We start from the raw sequence: 22,437 nt of genomic DNA, 5'->3' as shown, positions 1-22,437 counted from the left end.
TTAAAAACATGCATGTCTCACTCACAATAATAAAAACAAAGCAAAAAAACTTAACACTGCATGCCTGCAATGCACTGTCGCTGCAGATGTGTGCTCCTCCACTCAGTGTGTAAATTACAAGCCAGCAAAACAACACAACAGATGCAAGAAGAAAAAGAAAAAAAAACAGGCAGGCTAAAAGAGAAATGAAGATAATGATAGAGCAGTAACGAAATACCTGTGGAGAGATGCCTCCCAACCATCCTGTAAAGAGCTAGGTTTTGTGCGACGTAGCGACCATCCTTGTTTCAATATGTCTGCTCGGCAAGCCGCTGAGGCTCATTTTTGAAATGCTGCCAAGAAGTTGCACAGCTCTTGCGCGGCATGAGACAACCCCCCCACCCCCTTCCTTCCTCACCCCTCATGTACTCCGTCCCTCCCACCAACACTGCTTCAGCTGGGTCTCTCTTCTATCTATTGCCTCCCTCTGGCTTTATTTATATCATGATCTATTCCTATCCTGACAGAGGATATTCTCCTTCTGGAAAAGCACTGTAAAAACGCTGGTTGGGGGAAGGGATAGAAAGAGATTTTGTGTGTGTGTGTGTGTGTGTGTGTGTGTGTGTGTGTGTGTGTGTGTGTGTGTGTGTGTGTGTGTGTGTGTGTGTGTGTGTGTGTGTGTGTGTGTGTGTGTGTGTGTGTGTGTGTGTGTGTGTGCACGGTTAACAGCTGAACGCTAAAGCCTGGAGACTTTCATTATGCACTCACAAGGCATGAGGTAAAAACAAAACAAAAAAGGGGGATTCTTCCAGTCCCCCCCTCCCCTCACATCTTTCAACCCTTCAAAACTGTCACTAAATATTTAGCCAGGACCACTCCATCTGCAATTAGCACTGCCGCCCACAATGGAAAGCCTCTTGAATGGCAATGGCAGGCAAGAGCGAGCAGGAGAAACCCCACAAAAGCCTGCCGCACCTCCTCTGGTGCTGGAATGACAATTTTCTCACACATGAACGTGTTTATGTATGAGCAGGCATTTCATCAGATCACACATGATGACAAATGTCTGTTTGGTGACCGCGAGTCGGGAATGCTGTGATTACAAGCAGCAGCACCAAGCTTTAAAGGGGGGTGGGGGCTTTCTGGGCACGGGGCAAGGACATGAAATGAGCAAGCTCAAATGGATCTGGAAGACATGCATTAGACTTAAAAGAAGGCATGCAGGCAGGAGGATAACTGCGACTAGGAGCCCCACAAAAAAATAAAAGAAAAAAGAAGCTCAGCAGTCTCCTGGATCAAGGCTGGTATTGTTTACAAATGATCCCTGCACCCACATAACAACACAATAAGTCAATGTTTTGTAGAGAACAGAGTCCCTTTATGGCGGAGGTTCAGCCCCCTGTGCCTCTCCACTGTGAGGACCTAACATGCGGTGAGGTCATGCCATGCTACTGCCTGACCGCTTGCTCGCATTGTGTGTTAACATACACAGAGTGAACACACTGCATCTCCTGTGTGGATGCATACACACAGGCAAACAGAAAAACACACTCTACTTCCTGAATGCTCAGATCAACAGGAAATCCTTCTTTTCATGCTTTCCTTCAGCCTTCAAACTTTTATTTATTTTAGGAGTGGACACGCATGTACAACATGTAAGTGTAGTAAGGTGTGTCTGTGTGTGTGTGTGTGTGTGTGTGTGTGTGTGTGTGTGTGTGTGTGTGTGTGTGTGGGGGGGGGGGGGGGGGGGGGGGGGGCAAAAGGGGATCATGAGGAATACAAATACAAAGATGGATGTTGAGAGATGGAAGGAGGAAGTCATCTAGGAGGGCTGTGTGGGCCTCAGCTGGACTGATCCTGGCTTAATGAAGTCCCCGAGGTGCAGAGAGAGAGTGGATGGCACAGAGCTGACAATGCACGCTGCCAGCCAGAGGAACGAGCTCTCTGACAGTCTCTCACACATGCGCACAGACACGCACCTCACCAGGAATGTACCGTCTCTGTGTTTAATGCTCACAATCACCTCATCACAATTGTTTTCAATTTGGTGCTCTAACTGTGTAAGAGCAGCGCGAATGATTGATGATTCAACGGATGAACATTTAATTGGCAGCTATAAGAATTGATAATCGATTCGTCATTTTTGTTTGTAATATTTTAGGCAAGAAAGCCGAACCTTCACTGGTTCTTTCTTATCAGCTGATTTGATGCTTTTCTTTGTCATGATATATGAGTTACAAAGTTTTATTTCAGAGGGCAAATGATGTGGAGTCTCGTATTCTCTACTGAACTGGCTGATGTTTGTGTTGTGGGTGTGATGTAATGCCAAAGCAAAATAGCTGCTATCAACTATAGACCAAACCAGGACAGTTTTTGTGGACCCAGCACACATAACACTTGGCAGCCTTTTGATACTGCTACTTTTGGGAATATGCTGAAGTGGCACAGATAGTGTGTTGGCCGTTTGCTAGAATGCATTCATCCTGGAAGAAACAGCTGCTTAATGACAGGGACTGTCCAGAAAAATGTGCAAGAAATTGAGTTTTGAATGGGTGCTTTCTTTGTGGCTGCTTTCCCCTTAATGCAATGCTATTATCTCAAGAGAAAACACTAACAGAGGGGCAAAACATGTATTTTAAAAAGTACACAACTAAGACATCTGGTGGTCATGTTTGCCTGGGAGGATCCTCTTTCTCCTCCTCTAAAGGATAAACCAGGTCAAGGGCTTTCTCCAGCATGCCAGTCTTAAAATAGCTTGCTCTCTCACGCCTCCTACATGAAAAGGCCCCTAGGATATGGATTGTTAGCCAAGCAAAAAGCAACACCGCAAGAAGGCTATATAATAATGGGCAGATTGACAGACTTACATATGTGCAGCCTGACTAATCCTGGCTGCCCTGGGGCCAATGTGTGAGCTGCGGTGATGGTATAGCGGAGGTGGAGGAGGTTATGAACATGTGCATCAGAGAACAACAAGCAGAGAGAGCGAGAGGGGCAGGGGCATAGAGCGAGTGAGCGAGGCAGAAAAAAGAAAGAGCGAGCGCTGAACATTTGTGGTTAACAGAGAGCTGAAGTTTAATCACATCATAAGACGTCCCAGTCGTCTTTGTGGGGATTCCCAAGGCTCTTTTACAGCATCATCAGCAGACTTAGAGAGCGCATCAAGTCTGGTATGCACGCTCTCTCTGTTCACTCGACAAGCTATAAGCACATTAGCTGTTCGTTCACTAGCCAGGGCCTGTTTACATTAAGATGTATTTGTTGATGTCGGCCTCTGTTGTGCTGACCAAGTACAATGCCTACTGGTACATAAAACCTTGAACTTTGCTTTATGGGCTTAAACTAAGGTGTTTTAGACAAATGCATAATGTAGCTATACATTGTTCATGCTATAGCCAATGTATTATATGACTACAAGCTAATTTGATTAGTTAACAGTCAAATGAAGTCAGAGAAGGCCGGGAGTTCATTATTGCTGCTGCTGGCCTTTACATCAGAGTAATCCTGTCAGTGTCAAGCAGTGCAGGGATAGCAAAGACTACAGAGGATGAGAATGTTTAAATGCATATACTGTATTTGTGGACAAACAGACCACGTTGGTCAGCCTGACTTTTCAAGAGAGCCAACATGTGAGCGGGTAATGAAAGCCGGGGTGAGGCGAGGTGGAGTCAGCGGATGTAGAAGAGGGAGAGGGGAGCGAATGAATGCAGCTAGTGTGCTTTTACTGTTGGCTATCTGCAAGACATTAAACAGGGAGGGAGACAATGGTTGTATCAGTAGGCAAGGCTGTACGAACAGTAGTGGAGGTGATTTTACCTGAAGCACTCTGTGTGTGTCGTAAATAATATTGCTAAGCAAGGAAACTAAGCTGGTCGTTAAGGGAGATAGAGTGCAATGTTCATGTGCAAAACTTCTCTGCACACCAGTTCAGCGTGCTGCCTCTGTAGAGGTATACAAACACGAAAACGTCCCACTGGACTTCTAGCTGTCTTTCAGTCTGGAAGGTTCTCCTGTCTGTCTCTCCGTCCTCACGTAATCAGTCAGTTCAAAGACACACAGAGAGCAAAAGCAGAGCATAGCAGGCCTGCCAGAAAGGGGTGGAGAGAAGCAGCAGCTTTTACCGTAAGCCATGAGTCACTGCAGCCCACAGTACTGGACCTCTGCCATGCTCACTCTCTCCTTCTTTCTTTCTTTCTTTCTTTCTTTCTTTCCTTCTCACTCTGTCTTTCGATCAGTGCCAGGTCAGGCCCATTGAGGCGCCCAGCCAACTAGCTCGCTCTATATGGCTCCTCCTCCAAAAACAGGAAATACTGAGAGGCTGGTCAGTGACGCTCAATGAAGAGTGGGAGGAGGAGGAGGAGGATGATGATGAGGGAGGAGGAGGAGGAGAAACAGGGTAAATATCTCATCGCCATGGAGATAGAGCTGCATTCAAACAGCATCAGAAGGGTTTGACGATGCTCAGACACCACTTATGGTAAAAATTAGTTTTCCTTTCCAGACAATGAAAAAGTGCCAAGTGCTCTAAAAATAATGTTGAACATCTTCATCTTCAAAGAACAAATGCCACTTAATTAAAAAAAGACTAGACCTTTACCACTTGGAAATACATCAGAGCCTGGTTTACTGTGAGATGCAGAGCTCTGGGAGGTAAAACATATGCACACATACAGAGATAGCCAGCTGTGTTTACTTTCCATCCTCTACCCTACTCCTCTATCCTCATTTCTAATTCCCAGCTAGGCAGAGTGAAAATAAACAGCAGCACCTGTGATGCAAGTGCCTTCACAATGCTCCTTGGGTAAAATGCCCTGTTACAATCACAGTGCCATACAAGTAGATGTATAACCACACCCGATGTGAGACTGTATGAGTGAGTTCACGCAACGTGCATGACTAATACAAATGCACTTTACAATTGCCCTTTTTGCTACTTCATTCCAACCACCACTCTAAGCAAAGGTAATGCCACATAACTAATATAATCAAAGTAGTTCACGACAACCTTCAACTCTCCTACACCTACTGCCTCATGTAAAGAAATACAAAAAACATTTTCCAATACACATTAATTGCATTCCCTTTAAAACCGCTAATTTAAATTATTAAGAAACAGTGTCTCGCCAACAGAGCATCTCGGCTGACCTGTAGGCAGGCTGGCTGTGGAGGAAGAGGAGCAGGAGAGAGAGGAGTGTATGGCTACTGCTGCTGCAGGTTCAGTAGTGGCGGGATGTCCCGTCGTGGTGAGAGGCAGAGTCCCGGCGGGCAGAGGCTGGCCCCTCTTCAACAGCTGCTTGTGCTCCTGCTGGCGGAAGCGTGGGGGCACCTCTCTTGGCGGGTAGCGCTGCTGGAGCAGATTCTGGGGCTGCTGTGCTGTCTGCGGCTGACCTCCAGCGGGGGCGCGCTTGCCATTGCCACTGCTTGGGGGTACAGACGGGACAGCGCTGGGGCTGATGGGGGGAAGAGGAGGGGTGGGGTCTTGCTTGGCAGAGTCTGGCACTGTGGAGGAGGGAGGGTGGTGGGAGGACAGGTAACAAGGGAGCAGGGATGAGGGAGGTAAAGGAGCATTAGGAAAAGGCAGAGTCGGTGAGCGCACACTGGTCCCAAATCAATTATTAGCTGATTAGGCAATAAACCTTTACTGAATGTTTTAAATCTTATTTGTCATTATTTTACCTTTTTAAAAGAAAAACAACCACCAAGCAATAGATTACTGTGAGTTGCTGGCCGCGGGGCCATATGTATAAACAAACAAAACAAATACACTGTGGAAAAGCTGCTGTGGCTGAGCATTTCCTCTACTGCTTCTTTTCAAAGCCATGGTCCCTTTTGGATGGGGGCCATAATGTTAAATTCAGGAAGGCAAATGAGGAGAAAAGCACAAGATATGCGGTCGCTCCTCGCTGGCTGAAGCTCGATGCTACGCAGTGGTCAGTCCACACACACACACACACACACACACACACACACACACACACACACACACACACACACACACACACACACACACACACACACACGGCTGCTCTTTAAAGCACAGTAATAACCTTGGGGTGGTACTGTAAAACACCTTCACCCTTCATGGATGCCACGACACACAACGCTCAGTCTGCCATGGTGCCTCGTCACAGATTAGAAGTGATGAAGAGGTCAAGTACAAGATAATGGACTTAGCCTGCTGCATTATTGTGGGCTATCGTCTCCATCGGGACTGCTCTGTATTGAGTGCTCAGCCCCATCAGCATAAGCTACTCATGGTTTGTGGCAGGTAATGGCCCCTGAAATGATCACCAAAGCCGTTAGTTATAAACTGCTGAAGCCAAGTGCTCTTGTCCCACTAGCTTTAGTTACCCTTAGCAACAGAGTTTGCGTTTCTTCCTCTCACGCACACATTGACATTCAAACATATTAGCAAACAGCTACATATTTACACATCCAGCAGTTACAAAGCAACTTTATCTATTTCATTTGGAGTCGTGTTTCTGGCCACCAAGCGGATGTTCGTTCAATATTCACTCCCATTTAGCTCTGTTTTTCAGAGGGAAACACCTGGTTCTTTTAGCTGCTCCACTATGTCCACCACCTGCATACATTGTTGTTAAAAAGACTATTGATTAAAGCCGCTTTAAAAGGCATGCTCCACATTCGAATTTGCATGCCAGAAACAAGAAATGTAACCTTATTTCCTTCGTAAACAATGGGAAAAAAATTAACCAACACTATTAAGTATGAAGTCATCAGCAGGCGAATATCCTGTCGCTGAATGTGGAAGTGCAAGGTTAGAAGTCACGGCTAAGTCAAACAGGATGATCAGCTCAGGGTCACAGAGTCGCTGCTGGGTGAGATGCATCATGGGACACGAAGCACACTGGGTAATCGCCTCAGTACTTTTCATTACATAATAGAATAAGCTGGTAAACTAGAATGTAAACAGGATGCAAAAAAAAGTGTTTGAAACCTACACATACTGCACAAGAACGAACCAAAACATCAGCTGATCTGACATTGTGTGCACTCAGCCGAAATGGGATTGGAGTTTTGGGCTCGTAATAAAACACAGTGGGGGGAGAACACGGTGGGGGGGCTTGTCAAGACAGCAACCAAAAGAAAAATAAATTCTTTGTGTGGCTGAAATGAGTTTTAAAGAGCAGTGCTTTGACATTGGCTGCGGTCCCGAGTGTGTGCAGTGAAGCAATGAATAACTCGCACACATGCAGTCAGCCCGACACACACAAAAACAAAGAGTTATGTAATGCTGAGGCCCACACTGAGGGGAGAGGACAGGATGGTGTCGCGGAATATACTTTCACACAGCCTTGCAAATTCTGACAGACATGGTCGCTCATACATAACTACCAATTACTCCTTGTTTTTGTCCGTTTATGTATGTGTGGGGGGCGGGGGTTCCCCGCGTCACTTTTTGCCCCGAGTACCGCAGGCTCTCTGTAAACTACAACCAACGGTCTGATCCAGTTTCACACACATCCGACGGGGTGTGTGTGTGTGTGTGTGTGTGTGTGTGTGTGTGTGTGTGTGTGTGTGTGTGTGTGTGTGTGTGTGTGTGTGTCCCTCTCCCTGCAGGAATAAGGGGGGGGAGACGCTCTTGAGCTGGAACTCGCCTCTCATAGGATTTCACCACATCTGCTCCATTTCCTCTCCGTTCTTGTGCTCCATCCCTCCCCACCTTACCCTGCTCTCCTCTTGCTTTCTCCTCCATTAACTGTGATCTACTATTATTCTTCTGTCATTATTACTCTAGTAGGGGTGGTACTTCTCCCTGCTGATTTTAAGAGTGGATTTTCCTCTTACCAATATATACTAAACAGCTATGAAGGCAATCGCTGTACAGTTGGGACTCATGTGTGACGTAGCTTCTTCTGGAAGCTGGGGGAAGGGGGAAGCTGGCTGCTGCATCAGCCAATAAGAGCGAGGAGAGTAGGAGACGAGGAGGGAGAGCGAAACAGAAAGCTGACGTACAGGAGGAAGGGAAGGAGGTAGAGCAGGCAGGGTAAGTGATGAAGAGAATAGTGTGCGTCTCCACCGCCATGCGCACTGTGAGCTCGAGTCTCACTGCCTGAAACCAGCTAGGGTTTAAATCCGCTTACACTAAAAACACTATTTGTCTATAGTATGCCACGCTGCGCAGGATTGTTTTTCTCAAGATAATGACACGAGTGCTGCAAAGGGATTGTTGCAATAAAACACCATTTTCTAATAATTGCAATTATGTTCATTATGAAAATTTGATGAGGAAAAGGATCAGGAGACCAAAACAAACACGTAAATAAATACTGTTTGGCATCAGCGAGGTGTGGCTTGTTAAGCACAAGTCTCACAAGGCAGTGCTTTTGTAGAAAAAAATTAAATGGAGTAAAAAGAGATCTGAGTCACTTGCTCTGACAGCCTATTTGCAAAAACAGTCCTCAGCTGTGCACAGAAGAATTCCCAGTTCATCAAAGATGCACATCAAACCGTGGCCTTTGGGCTGTGTGCGCTTCATGCCGAGAAAGACATCTCATTTTCCATTTTAAAAGGAGTCTTAATTTTCTAAGAGAAAAAATGAAAGCGAGCTGTTTAAGACCTAGATGTTGGATGGAGGTTGTCCGGGAAGGAAAAAGGAGAGAGTGTGGAGAGCATTGATGATCCCCTTATTTCTCCCTCTTGGGTGAAAAAGAAGAACAAGCCACAGGACCTTGAAGATAAAAGATCCTTCTGTGAGTGAGCTTTAAACATGGAGGTGTTTAGGAGGACCCACAGGAAAACCTTTAACTTTATTAAAAAGGTAGACTGGCATGTGCAAGTACTATTTAAAGTACCTGTAATATTCAGATGCTTTGTACGGACCCGTTGTAAAACAATTGCAGCAACAATTTCACAAGTTGTGAATTCATGCATAAATTTTATCAAATTACACACTCCTGATTGCACATGGGTCTTCAAATATCAGCTGATATTATCAGAAACTCCATTTCTTAGCAACATGACAGAAGACCCTGCTTATCCGGGGGGGGTTTCCAAACAAGTTTGTTCAGTTTGTTAGTGATTATAAGCTTTTAAATCAGCCAAGTTATGGCCTGAATAAAGCTTTTACAAACTACCCAAATCACATATTGTCCCTCTAATAAAATCTAAACTGTGTTGCTGGTATCAATCAACTCCATTGTTTGGTCTTTTGTTTAATAAAATGGCACAATTACAAATTCTGTATCAACAGTGCGACAGAACAAAGCTCAACAAAGAAATCCAATCTGGAGAATCACGATTTAGTTCCTATACTAAATACAAAACCCTGTATGAACACAAAAATGTATCCCTTTTTTTTGTAAAAAGGTGAGTATAACCCTTTCATCCATGTCTATGATACATGCTTTATATTAAAAAAGTGTCACACTAAACTAATCTAATTGAAGCAGAAAAAGAAACATGGAAATTACTAAATCCTTATCAGATGTCTATTGAAGAGGAGGCAGTAGAAAGAGTATCAACGAATCACGAGCGAGGAGGGGAGGCATGTTTTTAGGGTTCTCCATCTCTTTTCTCCTGTGGGCTTTAAAATGTGAGCAGTGAGCCTCACAAGAGAGAAGATTAAAGGGCTTAATTAGAAGTGAATAAATATGACACTGTAGTTAAAAGAGGAATCCTTCCCTCGCTGCATCACATTCAACACAGACAAAACTGCTATTTAAAAGCACTTGATGTCTGACAGCACACAAAAAACACAAGGCTATATAGGTCAGAGCATTTATCAAATGGGAACTAAATATCTGAATGGAGAGAGAGAGAGAGAGACAGACAGACAGACAGACAGACAGACAGAGAGAGACAGAGACAGATAGCCTCCCTGGACTCATCAGTCCCCTGTCCCAGGCCTTTTGTGCCAAAAGCTGCAGGCAGACCAGATTCCACTGTCTGTTATGGTTTAGAGGAAGTGATGTGTGAAAGAGAGTGGAACGCCCCGTCCTCCTGACCTGTGCAGCACCCGCTGGGCCGACACAATTCACTTGACAATTATTGAGACTGCAATATTGAGGCTGCATTTTTTTGTCCTCCGAGAAAAAATGTCACCTTGTGATCCAAAAAAAAAAACCAAATGATTAAATTTTATGCAAAGTTAGCAATTTTTTAATAGCTATCCCTCTTTGACCTTTTTCTACAGTAAAATGCGTTGGAAAAATAGTAAACTTGTCCAAATATAATTTCAGACATTTTTGCATAACCACAGTTTTGCCCTCTGCAACCTACCTGCCATAACAAATACAGCATCCATCCACTTCACAGCTCACTTTACAGCCAGCTCCAGGAATTCTCATAACACCCTTTTTAATTCACCACTTACAGGAAGATAAACACACATTTCTGACCCACAAACCTCTGTGTTTAGCCAAAAGAAAAAGACATGTGGATATCATCATTCACTCTATCATCTGTGTGGCCCTTCAGATAACGCTCTACTCTGAAAAGACATTCAATAAAGATAGGCTCATATATGCAATTTATAGTGCCACACTCCACAACAGCAGAATCCAGCCGTTACCCTTGTTGCTCTTTAAAATGTGGTTTATCATCACCGCTGCTGCATTTATTTAAGCAGCGCTCCTTGGGATGCGACATGTAGAAAAGGCGGTGACGGTGACAAGCGGCGCGCTGCTATAAATTACACCCTGATCACGCCACAATTTATGACTCTCCAACACAAAGCACTGGGCGTAATTAAGTGAATGTGAAACGGCAAATTAATCCGTTATGAAATTACTGCTGCGACACTACTTTATAATAATGTTATCTTTTATGGCGCTATGTAAATGTGCGTCTTGGTGTGTATGTATGTTGTGGCTAATCTTTTAAAAAAAGGGGATATAAAAAAACTTAGCATGAATAGAAACACAATAGCTAATTAACTCTTTGAAATGAATTGTAGTTCGGCTTGTTGGCGGCAGAAGGCCTGTTGGTGTTGATATGGTACACACTAGCTATGAAGAGGCCAATAACCAAAACCAGACACAGGAACAGCTTCTTTCCACTGGCCGTCACTCTGATGAACAATTAATCAGACACCTCCATCTGCACTATTACAACCTTTCTGCACTAATGTCCAAAAATCCAAAATCCATATGTTCATATATATATATATATATATATATATATATATATATATATATATATATATATATATATATATATATATATATATATATATATATATATATAAAATATAAATAAATAAAAAGTAAAATAGCAATCTTTTCAACTTCACAAGAATAAGACTGGTTGAAAAATTAAAGGTTTTAAGTGTATATATATATATATATATATATAGTACATAGTACATACTAGTTACATGAAAATGTTGATGTTTAGTTTCTGTGTTCTACTCTGTTGTCTTTAATGTCTTTTTTATATTTCTCTTGTATGTAATGTACGAAGAGAGCAATGTGTAACCGGAGTCAAATTCCATGTATGTGTACACACACATGAGCAATAAGGCTGATTCTGATAATGATCAGACTTCGGCTCATCGATCTGGGACTTTCTTGAGGAGGGATGGTCAGTGGCACCGCAGTGGAGACAAAAGGCGAACAACAGCTACATGAATGCTACTAGTCTTTATTTGCATGCATGTTCTAAATATAAACAAATGCAACAGTAGATGTCTGCTACATGGTGTGTTAAAATACAAATATTTTAGGGTGCTTTTGCACTTATAGTTCTGTACCTTCGGTCCAGGCCAAAGAGGAAGAATATACATTGTTTGAGATTCAATTCTGCTAACTGACAGGAAGTCATGTACTTTACTCGGCCTTATATGTTTATTTACCTGCTCTGGTGTCACAAAGAGTGCACAAATATACAATTGATTATCTTTTGAGACTACTACTACTTCGGGATGCACCGTTCAATCTTTTTCAGTCCCAAAATGATAAAAAAAAACTTGGGGAATTGGCCGATAGCGAGCGCCGATCCAATACCAGTGTTTAATTATTAATACGCAGTTTGTCACTGTGTGGAAGTTATCGGCATCGTTCTTTAATGTGTCAGGCAACAACATGCTGGACTTCAACATTGACAAACAACTTTTTAAAACAAAATGCAACAAACAAATACAATGATAAAAAGTTCCTGAATTGATGTTTAATAAATAATAATTATAATAAATCCTTCAGCCAAAAGCACCACACACACACCTCGGTTTCAACGTCTTTTCACACGCATACGGACGGACAGGGACACACACACACACACACACACACACACACACACACACACACACACACACACACACACACACACACACACACACACACACACACACACACACACACACACACACACACAATTGGCCAAAAAACATACAGATCTCTTATAAAAATTACTTCATGAACAGTTCCTAGTCAGGAAATGGATTTAATAATAGTTCAGCCTTTGTTTTTGCAAAAAGTCACATTTCTTCAATCATAAAATCTTGTGGTTGGACCATTTCGCTTTCAACCCACAAAACTAACTGCACCTGAGTCCCCGATGAAGCGAACTGAGACTGTCTTTTTCAGGCGGTCTGCCTCTTGTTATCTAGTCCTCTTCCACACCGTCCTAAACAAACCGTACTAACCATACAAACGCACCAGGTTAAATGTTAAAGCACCCTTATAGGCATTTCGGTATTTGGAGATAAACGTGTGTCTGCGAGTGAAATTCACAACATTCTGAGTGTGTGTTTGTGAGGCAGAGAGCAGTCTGTGTCGTATTTGTGAGTAGCAATGCACAACTAACTGTATGAGTAAAACCATATGTGTGTGTGTTTGCACCAGCACACATTGTACGTATGCTGCTGGTCATGTAAGGGGACTGGTGGAGTGAGAGTGTGTCTGAGAGGTGAGCCAGGAGAAGTATCCTACAAAGGGCCCCCTCAGCTGTGCCGGCAAACAGGAAACTAGCGTGCATTCGAACAGTTTCACATGCCTCCGTCTGCTTCTTTTGCTCTCGCCGGCCCTTTTCTAGTCCTCTCAAATTGACCAAAGGCACTGTGTTTTAGGTTTTAGCAGCAGCCTCCACACACTTTGCACAAATGTAACTACTACAATTCAGCCCATTTATTTCCTTCCAACCCACCTTCGTGTGCTCCCTTTTCCCTCCTGCTGATCCCAAAATGGGCCTCTCTGCTCGACTAGACAGGAGGTGGTGTAGTGTTACTATGGTGCTCGGGGTCTTACTGGAGATCTCCTGTGTGCGGATGCCTGTTTATTCAGCGCACTAGCAATGTTCTCCTAATTAGTTCCCAGTTTACCCTTCATTAGTACCGGATACAATCTGCCTCTCTTTGTCAACTAGTCACTCATTATGTCCAAAATATGATTTTTTTTATGTCCCATCTCTGGCATCACAATATTCATAAATATTCTTTGATTTGAGATTTTACGAGATCCTTCTGCATCTCTGACTGAAATGAATAATTTTTAAATTATTGGTTGCAAAAATTAGGACTTTCTTGATTCAAGAGCAGTTCTACAGGAAACAAACCAAAGCGTCACATTGCTGAACACAAATATGTACAATATGCTAAAAAGTCAAGCTTGAACTTTAAAAGGGGTGAAGATCACAGTCAAATTAGGTCATGGCACGTCGGCCTTATGAGCAGCAGCCAAGAATATAATTGTGCATATCACAGCCTAATTTGAAGATACGGAAAAAAAGAGTAGTATATAGGTCAATTTGTGGATGCTGTGAAACAACACAAAGTAGATAAGAGACAAAGAGAATGTGAACACAGCCAAACCCAGATCACATTCATTAGTGCAGCACACTGTGAGGGGCTGAAAGTGACTCAGATGAGAGGAATAAGGGGAGGGAGGGGGCACCTCTGTGACATTACAGCCTCATTAACTCATCCTTTAGGGAGCGAGTGAGAGGTCAAAGCACTGACCCATGACAGCAGAGAGTTCACAGGAGTGTGTACTAAGAGGAGAACTTACACCTTTTTGCTGTTCGAAACAAAACTGGCCTCCAAACTCACACAAACACATTTGTCCGAACACACTCACACTGTAATTAGGTGTCCCTCCGCTCGCTGCCAGTGAGGCCAAGCTGCCAAAGTCCGCCACAAGATCTAATCAGATTTCCCCCAGCCTATCCCTTACGAGACATTAAGTCCCATCTGCCACCTCGTCTCGAGCAGGAGATCTGCTGCTGGGCTAACTGACTGTCCAACACCGTCTACCCGCCTCTCACTGGTCATTAAGAGCCCTGGCTCGGGGAAACGAAGGAGTGGGTCTGCAGTTGCCACAGAGAAAAACCTGCAAGCTAAACACAATCTTCACTTCAGAAGTCACCTTTATTCGCCTCTTCTTTTTTTTTTTCCAGGTGTGTTTCATGGTTTTCTCGCTCTGTTTTCTTCTCTCCTGAGGTTCCTCCTCACCTATGCCCTCCTAGGTACGCTGGAGGAGCCCACAAGGAGGCCAGAGGAGCAGCTGTACCATCCCCCTGATCCTGATTAGTCTTGTGTGGGCACCTGGCCTCCATTTTGGCAGAAGTAGTACAAGCCACCTGGCTGCTGCCAATATTTTTAGTTAAAAGATGTTTTACTATAATAAAAGCTATTGCTTCACATCCATGTTGCACAGCAGTGAACAGAGGGCAAATTGAGCTTCTGAGTCACAAAAAAAAAACAATCCTGCAAATTAGTTTTTCCATCTAATTAGGAGGATACACACTTTAACACACCCCCACAATAAGTCTGCCGACTGTTTGAAAACATCGTACCGCAAACTCAAGACAAACGCATATTTTTGCCTGCATTGTGAAGCTTTGTGTTACTGCATGTGCATGAACAGAAAGCAAAGTAATATTTACATTGAAATAAATTAAATTAAAGAGGCACCCTTTTTAGTTGAACACAAGAAGCCACAACTCACCTTTGGTTCTCTGTTCTGTGGCCTGAGAAAAAAGATAAAAATATATATTAGACATAGAAAGACAACTCAGAATAACTTATAATGATGCAATAAGCACCTCGTAAACATGAACATTGTAAATGTTAATGTGCAATCAACATCTGAGTCGCATTGGCTGGCTCTCCAGCTGCACGACAGCGGTGCAGCGACTGGCCGTGGCAATCGGAACAAAATGTTCAGGGACTGGTTTTGCTCATCTATTGAAAAGCTAAAAAGGTTCACGTTCATTCCTGCTGCTCGACAGGGTGAGCGGGTTCATTGGGCTTGTGGCTGGAGTGGGAGTAAGATAGATAGCGTAAATGCTCCGCTCATACATTAAGAAGAACATACATCGACATACTTTCACCAGCACTGACAAGAGGGGTCAAGGAGACATAAAATGTGTTGCTAAGAACAGCAGGCAAACACTGGGAACAGATGACCTACTGAAGGAAACCGTGAAGAGGAGGGGCAGAAGTGGGGGGGGCAGCAGTGTGAAGACAAAGATGACAACTACATAAAGTTCTGGTTAATGCTTCTTGTGGAAACACACGTGACAACATGCATGTGTGATGTAGCTTAAGCTAAAACACCCGAGCTCACCGAAGCCTTGTGCTTCAAACTGCACCACCTAACATTTAAATAAAACAGATGGAGTCATCTGAAATTAGCTGAGGAAAAAGGAAGTGGACGTACTCAGTGTCTCGGGTAGCCTTTTTTGTCATTGCTGGGGGATGCTGGCCATGAATGAATTAACACTAAAGGACGGGTTCACAGTATTTCACCATGTTGGTTTTGATGAAATGACGGGCAGAGGCAATTCAAACTAAAAGGTGCGTGCGTGCGCGCCACCAGCTCACCTTTTTCTGAGCAGCTTCTTTCTTTTTCTTCTCTTCTTGCTTTTTCTTTTTCTTATCTTCCATCAAATGGTTCTCTTCTCGTGTTTTTTGCTTCTTCTCACAGCTTAAATACAAAAAGAGACAGAAGTTAACATGGTTTTATTCCAATGGCCAACTGCGGATATAAACACCTGCGAAAGCGGTTTGCGATTTCTTAGCCGCGTTGTTCCATTGTGTTGTTGCTCTCCAAGGTTAAACCAGTGTTGTCAATGGCTGCTGCTGTGATACACAAGATCCCGTACGTAGAAGAATGTGGGTTTGTTTTGCACTTTTCATTTTAAGATGTTTTGAACTCTGCAAACTGTGCATATGTTTTGGTTTGGTGGTCTTTGGGGTTGGCTCTGGAAACCATTAAGGCCTTGCAGGTCGAGTATAGTGGGGGTTCCATGAGCAACAGCAAGCGCATCAGACCCCAACACAACTCAAATGTGGGGCAGACCAACAGAAAAACAACACATGCCAGTATTCTGGGTCATAGACGGTATAACCACCAGTCATCTGTTGACAAAGTCTCACCACCGACCTGCTTATCATCGATCCTACATTATTTATGCCCAGTCCTGAGAGGAAAAGTATTCACAACAGACACACACTATCTGAAAACCACCTGACAAGGTCTCATAGTTTCGTAGTGCAAGTGCACCCAGCTGAGAGCTTTATCTATCCTAATCCTCCACACAGAAAAACAAATAAATGAAAGCTGGAAGCCGGGGTTTTTTAAGGACGGAGGGAAGTGGAACAAGCCTTACATGTGAAATTAAAACCATCAGCCTTTTCTCCTGCCATGCCGATGCTGCTGCAGGCGACAGCGCTGTGTGCCATTGCCTGGCAACAAGCGCTCCCCGAGGCCCCGGCGAGCAGTCAGGTGGAGACAGACAGCGCCCTTAACCGCCACGCTGAAATCAGTTTGATTGTGTCAGTTCAATAATAGAATGGGAAATACCAGAAGAAAGATGAACTTGGACAAGCATCAGACACAAATCTGGGCTTATAATTGAGCAATTGTTGAGTCAGGGCTTGGAGCATGTCATGAGAGTCTGGGCTCAGCAGAGGATTTTAAATAGTAAAAAAATAAAATAAATCAAAACGATGTCTTTCCCACGTCCTGAATTTTCTTGCATGACCTCAAAGGCAAACATAATTTGTTTGTCAACAAAAAATGAGTAAGGCGGTTAGAAACCACCATCCACAGTGGTAAGATGATTCAACTATGCTCACATTTACCCATGTTATGATGGAACATTGTTTTTTGTGCTGTCAATCCAATATATTACAAACATCTTCTTCACTTTAATGAAGAAAATAGGAAAGCAAGAAAGCAGAAACACCCCTAATGTTTAAAGAAATAAAGTAGGATGAAACTTAAATACCTCTAGATGGATCATCAGTAACATATAGTGTAGTCTTTGGTACAATTTTTAAGACAGGGCCACAAATGAAGGAGGAGGCTGGGCTATGTTGGGTACTGGACATTATATTGGGAATATCCAGTAGGCTTCACTTGTTTACAAGAAGTCAGCATTTTATGTAGCACAGGTCAACGTAGCGCCACGTTTCAGCTCCGTTGTCCGAGAAATTAATGCAAAATGTCAGTTGAATATAACTCACTGTTGTTTTCTATTTGGCTGAAATATATGAATGATATATAAAAGGTTGAGCTTATACAAAAGGGCTACTATTGGTTTAAAATGTGAAAGTAGTGAACATATGTCAGTGCACTTTCCTCCTTGTAAATATGAGAGTTATTAGACCCGGTGAGTAATCATCTTAACTTGATGCATACTAGTATAATGTGCATTCTGCTTAACTTACTACATTTGCAACTGGACTGAAAGTGAACAGTAATGTGTAAAGAATCCTATAAATACAATACAACAGCAAGACTTCTTCTATACCTACACTGTGGACGGTGCATTCTAGTTTTACAAACTGATCTCGCAAAGTACTTTGAGAACAGCAGCAGCTGCCTCCATCTCCCAGAGGCCACAGACACCTCTGCTTTCAGACTGAGCGGCGAGCGAACAGGTGACAACGAAGAACAAAGAAACCTCCTCTTCACTGCAAAGATCAATGTTTCTTTATCTTTTTAATTTCATGTTTAACACTGCAGTCACAAGTGGAGAAAGTGTTACACTGTCAAGTAGGAATTTAAGTAGAGCACTGCTAGTATTACATTTATTCAAGGGAAACCAGTGCATTCTGCTTTCGGAGTATGTGAAGTAACACCCTTAGTATAATCAGTGACGTGCAAATCACACACTGAAAGAAAGGCATCAATAGATAACTAAATAGAAAACTGGAATCCACTCAGAAACCTGACAAGGGCATCTCTAAATGACAACATTGAAGAACTTTACCCAGCTATGGCAACACATTTTTTAATATATTTCTGGGAGACATACTTTATATTTTTTATTTTGTTGGTGCCAAAACCGCACCAACCATAGCTGTTCTGAATGAACTGTACACCAATAGAGTTCAGTTCAAATATGCACAAAAAAAACAATCCAACAAACAACTTGTGACTAGTCATTTCAGTTTGAACTGTTTATTTTTGCCCAGCTTTTAATGTTTTCAGATTAATGTCTACTCTAAAATAGAAAATGTCATCAGCAAGTATCAACTGTAACAAATTAGCGATATTTTTAGACTACCCCTCACTCGCACGCTGGGCCTCCTGGCCGTCTTAGCACACATGCCTTCAATGTTTACAAGAGCTGAAAAATGAATTCAGCCAAACCTGCAGCAGTCCAGGCCTGGTGGCTCAAAAGAGCAGCAATGAAAAGAGGCTGCATGGTAAATAGAGCCTCTTTATGACTAGACTGTAGTTCAGATTGCGAGCATTAGATCAAGTTGTTGGAAATCGCTTCAACACAAAAACAAACCGCCTCCGCCCATTCACCGATCTACAGCGACATCACCATAAACACTTGTTTTTAAGGGGCTGGATATGGGACCTGCTGGTGCAGCTGCCGTGCTAAATATAGCTGGTGCTGCTCCTTTCAAAGGCATCAGCGGGGCTTGTGTCATGTAGGATCAGAGGATAAGAGGGATGCTCCAGTTAATGTGAGCTGCTGTCGGCCTCCGACCCGGATGAGGGGAGTGAGGGCGGGGCAAAGCGTCAAAATTATTTCAGTTTAAGAAACATTGGGTCCCAGAGCAGGACAGAGAGAGTCTCTCTCAATGAGAGCTGCCGTGTCATTTCCAAACATCTGCCTGGATTGGACAGATGTGCTGGCTGATGGTGAGATGCAGTAATGGTACCTTCCTGCCCATTTGGGTGCTGCTGCAACTCTGGAAATATACTGGCACCATAAGACGTAACTTTAATTAAACCATTATTTAAAAAGATACAGACTTCCTCCTAATTATGAGGATTTTGAAAATTTAAAAAAAACTATTCCAAGGAACCCATTAATTAAATGTAGATAATAACATAATACTGAAAACATAAAGTCAGGAGCAGCCATTTGTAGCGGGGAAGCACAGCTTGTGTGGATATGAAGGACGGAGGTCAATGAGCTCAGCTCTGTTGTGGAATTACACCCTCCAGTCAGAACAACAGGATTAGAGCTTGGTGTCCCTCTTAAAACCAGACAGACACTCACTCTGCTGACAAAGGAGAAAAAAAAGGCAGAAGAAAAAAACAGTCTGATTGGGGAGATACGAAGGACAGCCTCGTAAAAGCAAGTGTTTAATTTGTAGAAAATTAAGTAGAAGAGGACGGGGAGTCGATGTGCGCTAGGTGATTTGTGGACATGTGAATGCCGAGCTGCCCCACATTGGAGCGATGAAGATGAGAGGGATGCGACTGATGGGGCTGGTTTGTGTGCATGTGTGAGAGATGGGGGAAGGGGTGCTAGACGGCAGTCGCTGGGCACGGAGCCAGGAATGCCTTCGCTGCAAGCCAAACAAGAGCACGGCGAGCCCTCGGGAGAGCGCTCGCTAGCAACCACAGCAGCAGCCGCTACAGCTTTGGCTGAATGTGCAGCTCGCTCTGCTCTCGCACTGTAGGGCAAGACGGCTTTTTCGACTTCAAATGCACCACCAAAACAAAACATAATGCTAAAAGGCCAAATTAGCTACCTTTGAAATCATGTGGAGGTTTAGAAACTGCTTGGTACGCACTAACAAAGTCCTTACGCTCTGCAAAGAGGATTGCGCTCTCCAAAGTACTTGAAGCTATTCTCAGTGGGGTCATGTTAATGCTTTCTGACCCGAGTTAACGACGAGGAAAAGAAAAACTTGTGCTGCTACCCTGGCACTCCGAACAGGCCCTAAAATAACTTGTGTGGACACACTCCAAAAGGACCGCCTCCAGGCCAAATGTCAGTCGTCTGCTCTAAAAGTAATGGGAATTCTTTCACGAGAACCGGTGGACAATTTATTGGTTCAGGAGATCAAAGGAAGTCCCGAACCAATGTCTTTTTAAACGCCAATCGAGCAGCTTTCTCAGTTTTCTTTCATAAATTGAAACAAATCCAAAATCCGTGTGGAGTAACAGCCTGAATGAAGGGAGGTGCAGTGTTACAAATGCTTAAAAGTAGCATATATCTAAAAAAAAAGATATACTTCCAAGAGTCTGACACCGCATTACAGAGAACTAGAATCAAAAACAATAGGTGCACTGCTAACAGCCTTAAAGAAGCAATCCGTAGAGAAACATAACAACTACCAGTGATGAATAAAACTAGCATTCACACAAACTTGCTTTTTTATAAAAGTACAACATTTCTTTGACAGCAATGAACTGCTTTTCGTAGAGTGCAAGCTCATCATTTCCACTGTGGACTCCAAGCTAAGCATCCGATCACTGACACCAAACAACTCGCCAAAACCAAATGACACAACCTGGCAAAACGCCCCTCAGCCCGCTAGTCCAGCGCAAAAAAGCAAAAAGCCATCGAGTTTTGAACTGAAAGTGAGGCGGTGACCTAAGCCTTATAGTAATCACCGTATTTAGTGGCCTGTTTTTGTTATCAAGCCCCCTTTGGCGCCTCTCTGTGAATACACACTGCCTCTTTCAGAGGTTTGGGTGCTGACTGGGGCCCCTGACCCAGCAGGGAAAGAAAAGACCCCCCACCCTCTTTTCTCTTCATCCTGTGCCAGGCCCAGACCCAAATTAAGGACTCCAACACATTAGTAAAAGCAGCGGGCCTCAAAGCTTACGTCAGCCTGCCCTCTACATGCATCAGCGTGCTGGCATTCCCAGTCTGTACACACTGCTTTCCGCTTTAGGAGAGTGTGCCACTGCAGGAGCTACAGCAGGAGGCGGGCAATGATGCTCGTCTCTATGGTGAAGGGAATACAGGAAGCAATCTTAGATGCAACATATATCACGGTTTGTAGGACTGTGGACTGGCATGTTTGATTTCCAATAGACACAGTCTATAATATATGAAGCGTACCTGCAACAGTTTCAACAAACCCCTCAAGGTTATGTCTAAGCAATGAAAGGCATAGCTAAAAAACAGCTCTCTAATCTCAGCATTTGCAGTTCCTGCATTTAAAAAGCAACCTCTCTTCTCAAACCTTCTTCAAACATGAAAGCCAGAAAAAAAGGATGCACAGGAAACACATTCTTGGTAAATGAAACCAGGAAAGGCAAAACCATATGTGGACAGGTAAAGTAAGTCGGCTCGCTGATGCGTTCACTGTCCATCAGGTGATGCATGTTAGATCCAGGCACAGCTCACTCTGCAGAGCTGAGTATGTCTCGGTGAGAATGAGCTGCAACAATTTCCAAGTCAACTCTACTCCTACACACCAGTGCAACAGCAACCGATGTCTGCCAAATACGACAACTCGACAAGCAACAACACCAGGTTGCCCTTGAATCACAAGAACTGAGGCCACCGTGCTGGTTTGGGCCAACTAGTCCTGGTGACCGTGAAGCCAACACAACATTGAACCTACGACATCCGCGCTGCGGCCAGTAACCAATGCACCGACTAATTATAAGCCCCCTAACTGCGAAAAAGAGCACTCGCAGCTAAGAAAACATTGATGTCAAAGTGGGCTGAGCTGAAAATATTTGCGTTCCCTTTTCCAGCTCGCCATATTGAACATTTCCGAAAGCGAAAAGCGATGAAAGTTGCCAACCTGTCGTGCAAAGCGGGGCTGAATAAATCCTACCATGAAGCGTTTAGGAGGTTTTCGTTGGCGACGGAGCCTCTGCAGCCATTTTGTAGTAACTGACCGGAGCAGCAGCTCGAGACGGTTGAATCGGTGGTAACGGGGGGAGGGGGGAGGAGCTTCACCTTGCCACGTGACCTTCAATAACAAAACAAACTGGTCCCACTTTCCCAACGCTCCACCCACGGCGTTTCCATAACAACTGCAGCCCCTCCATCACCCGCTCTCTCTCTCTCTCGCTGATGAGCTCCAGCTTGCGGCTGTGTGGCCTCGTGCGTCCCGCCCTCCTTTCCTCACGATGTATAGCTAAGAAGAAAGTTTGCGAGTATATTAGTCCATCGACTGTGTGAGACGTCAATTGTCCCGCGGGGATAAATATAACCGCGTTTCATTCTGCAGTTTGTGCAGCCGTGCTACGTGTTGACACCAATAGAGGGCGCAGTTCCTACTGTTAACCAATGATGGCGCTTTAGTCCTGCACACTGTGCTGCTGCTGTGGTTTT

The 22,437-nt window shown here is 43.8% G+C and overlaps 1 protein-coding gene across 1 annotated transcript in view; it reads right to left on the bottom strand.

Moving 5' to 3' along the window:
• The window catches only part of LOC306750386 (trinucleotide repeat-containing gene 6C protein-like), a gene marked incomplete at its 3' end in the record, with an annotated part of 34,772 nt that extends 12,719 nt beyond the window's left edge, over nt 1–22,053 (bottom strand). Inside the window, exons 1-4 of the mRNA XM_079233801.1 lie at nt 21,935–22,053; nt 15,761–15,863; nt 14,883–14,904; nt 5,125–5,478 (exon numbers count right to left, since the gene is read on the bottom strand). Of these exons, the coding sequence (XP_079089927.1) occupies nt 5,125–5,478; nt 14,883–14,904; nt 15,761–15,823 (439 nt within the window). The 5' untranslated portion in view covers nt 15,824–15,863; nt 21,935–22,053. The remainder of the gene's footprint in view (nt 1–5,124; nt 5,479–14,882; nt 14,905–15,760; nt 15,864–21,934) is intronic.
• Between the last annotated feature and the right edge of the window lie 384 nt (nt 22,054–22,437).

Source organism: Taurulus bubalis, assembly GCF_910589615.1.
Source record: "Taurulus bubalis genome assembly, chromosome: 17".
In the NCBI taxonomy this organism is placed as follows: domain Eukaryota; kingdom Metazoa; phylum Chordata; class Actinopteri; order Perciformes; family Cottidae; genus Taurulus; species Taurulus bubalis.
The sequence above is the reverse complement of the archived record's forward strand: the minus strand, read 5'-3'. Positions and strand labels throughout refer to the sequence as shown.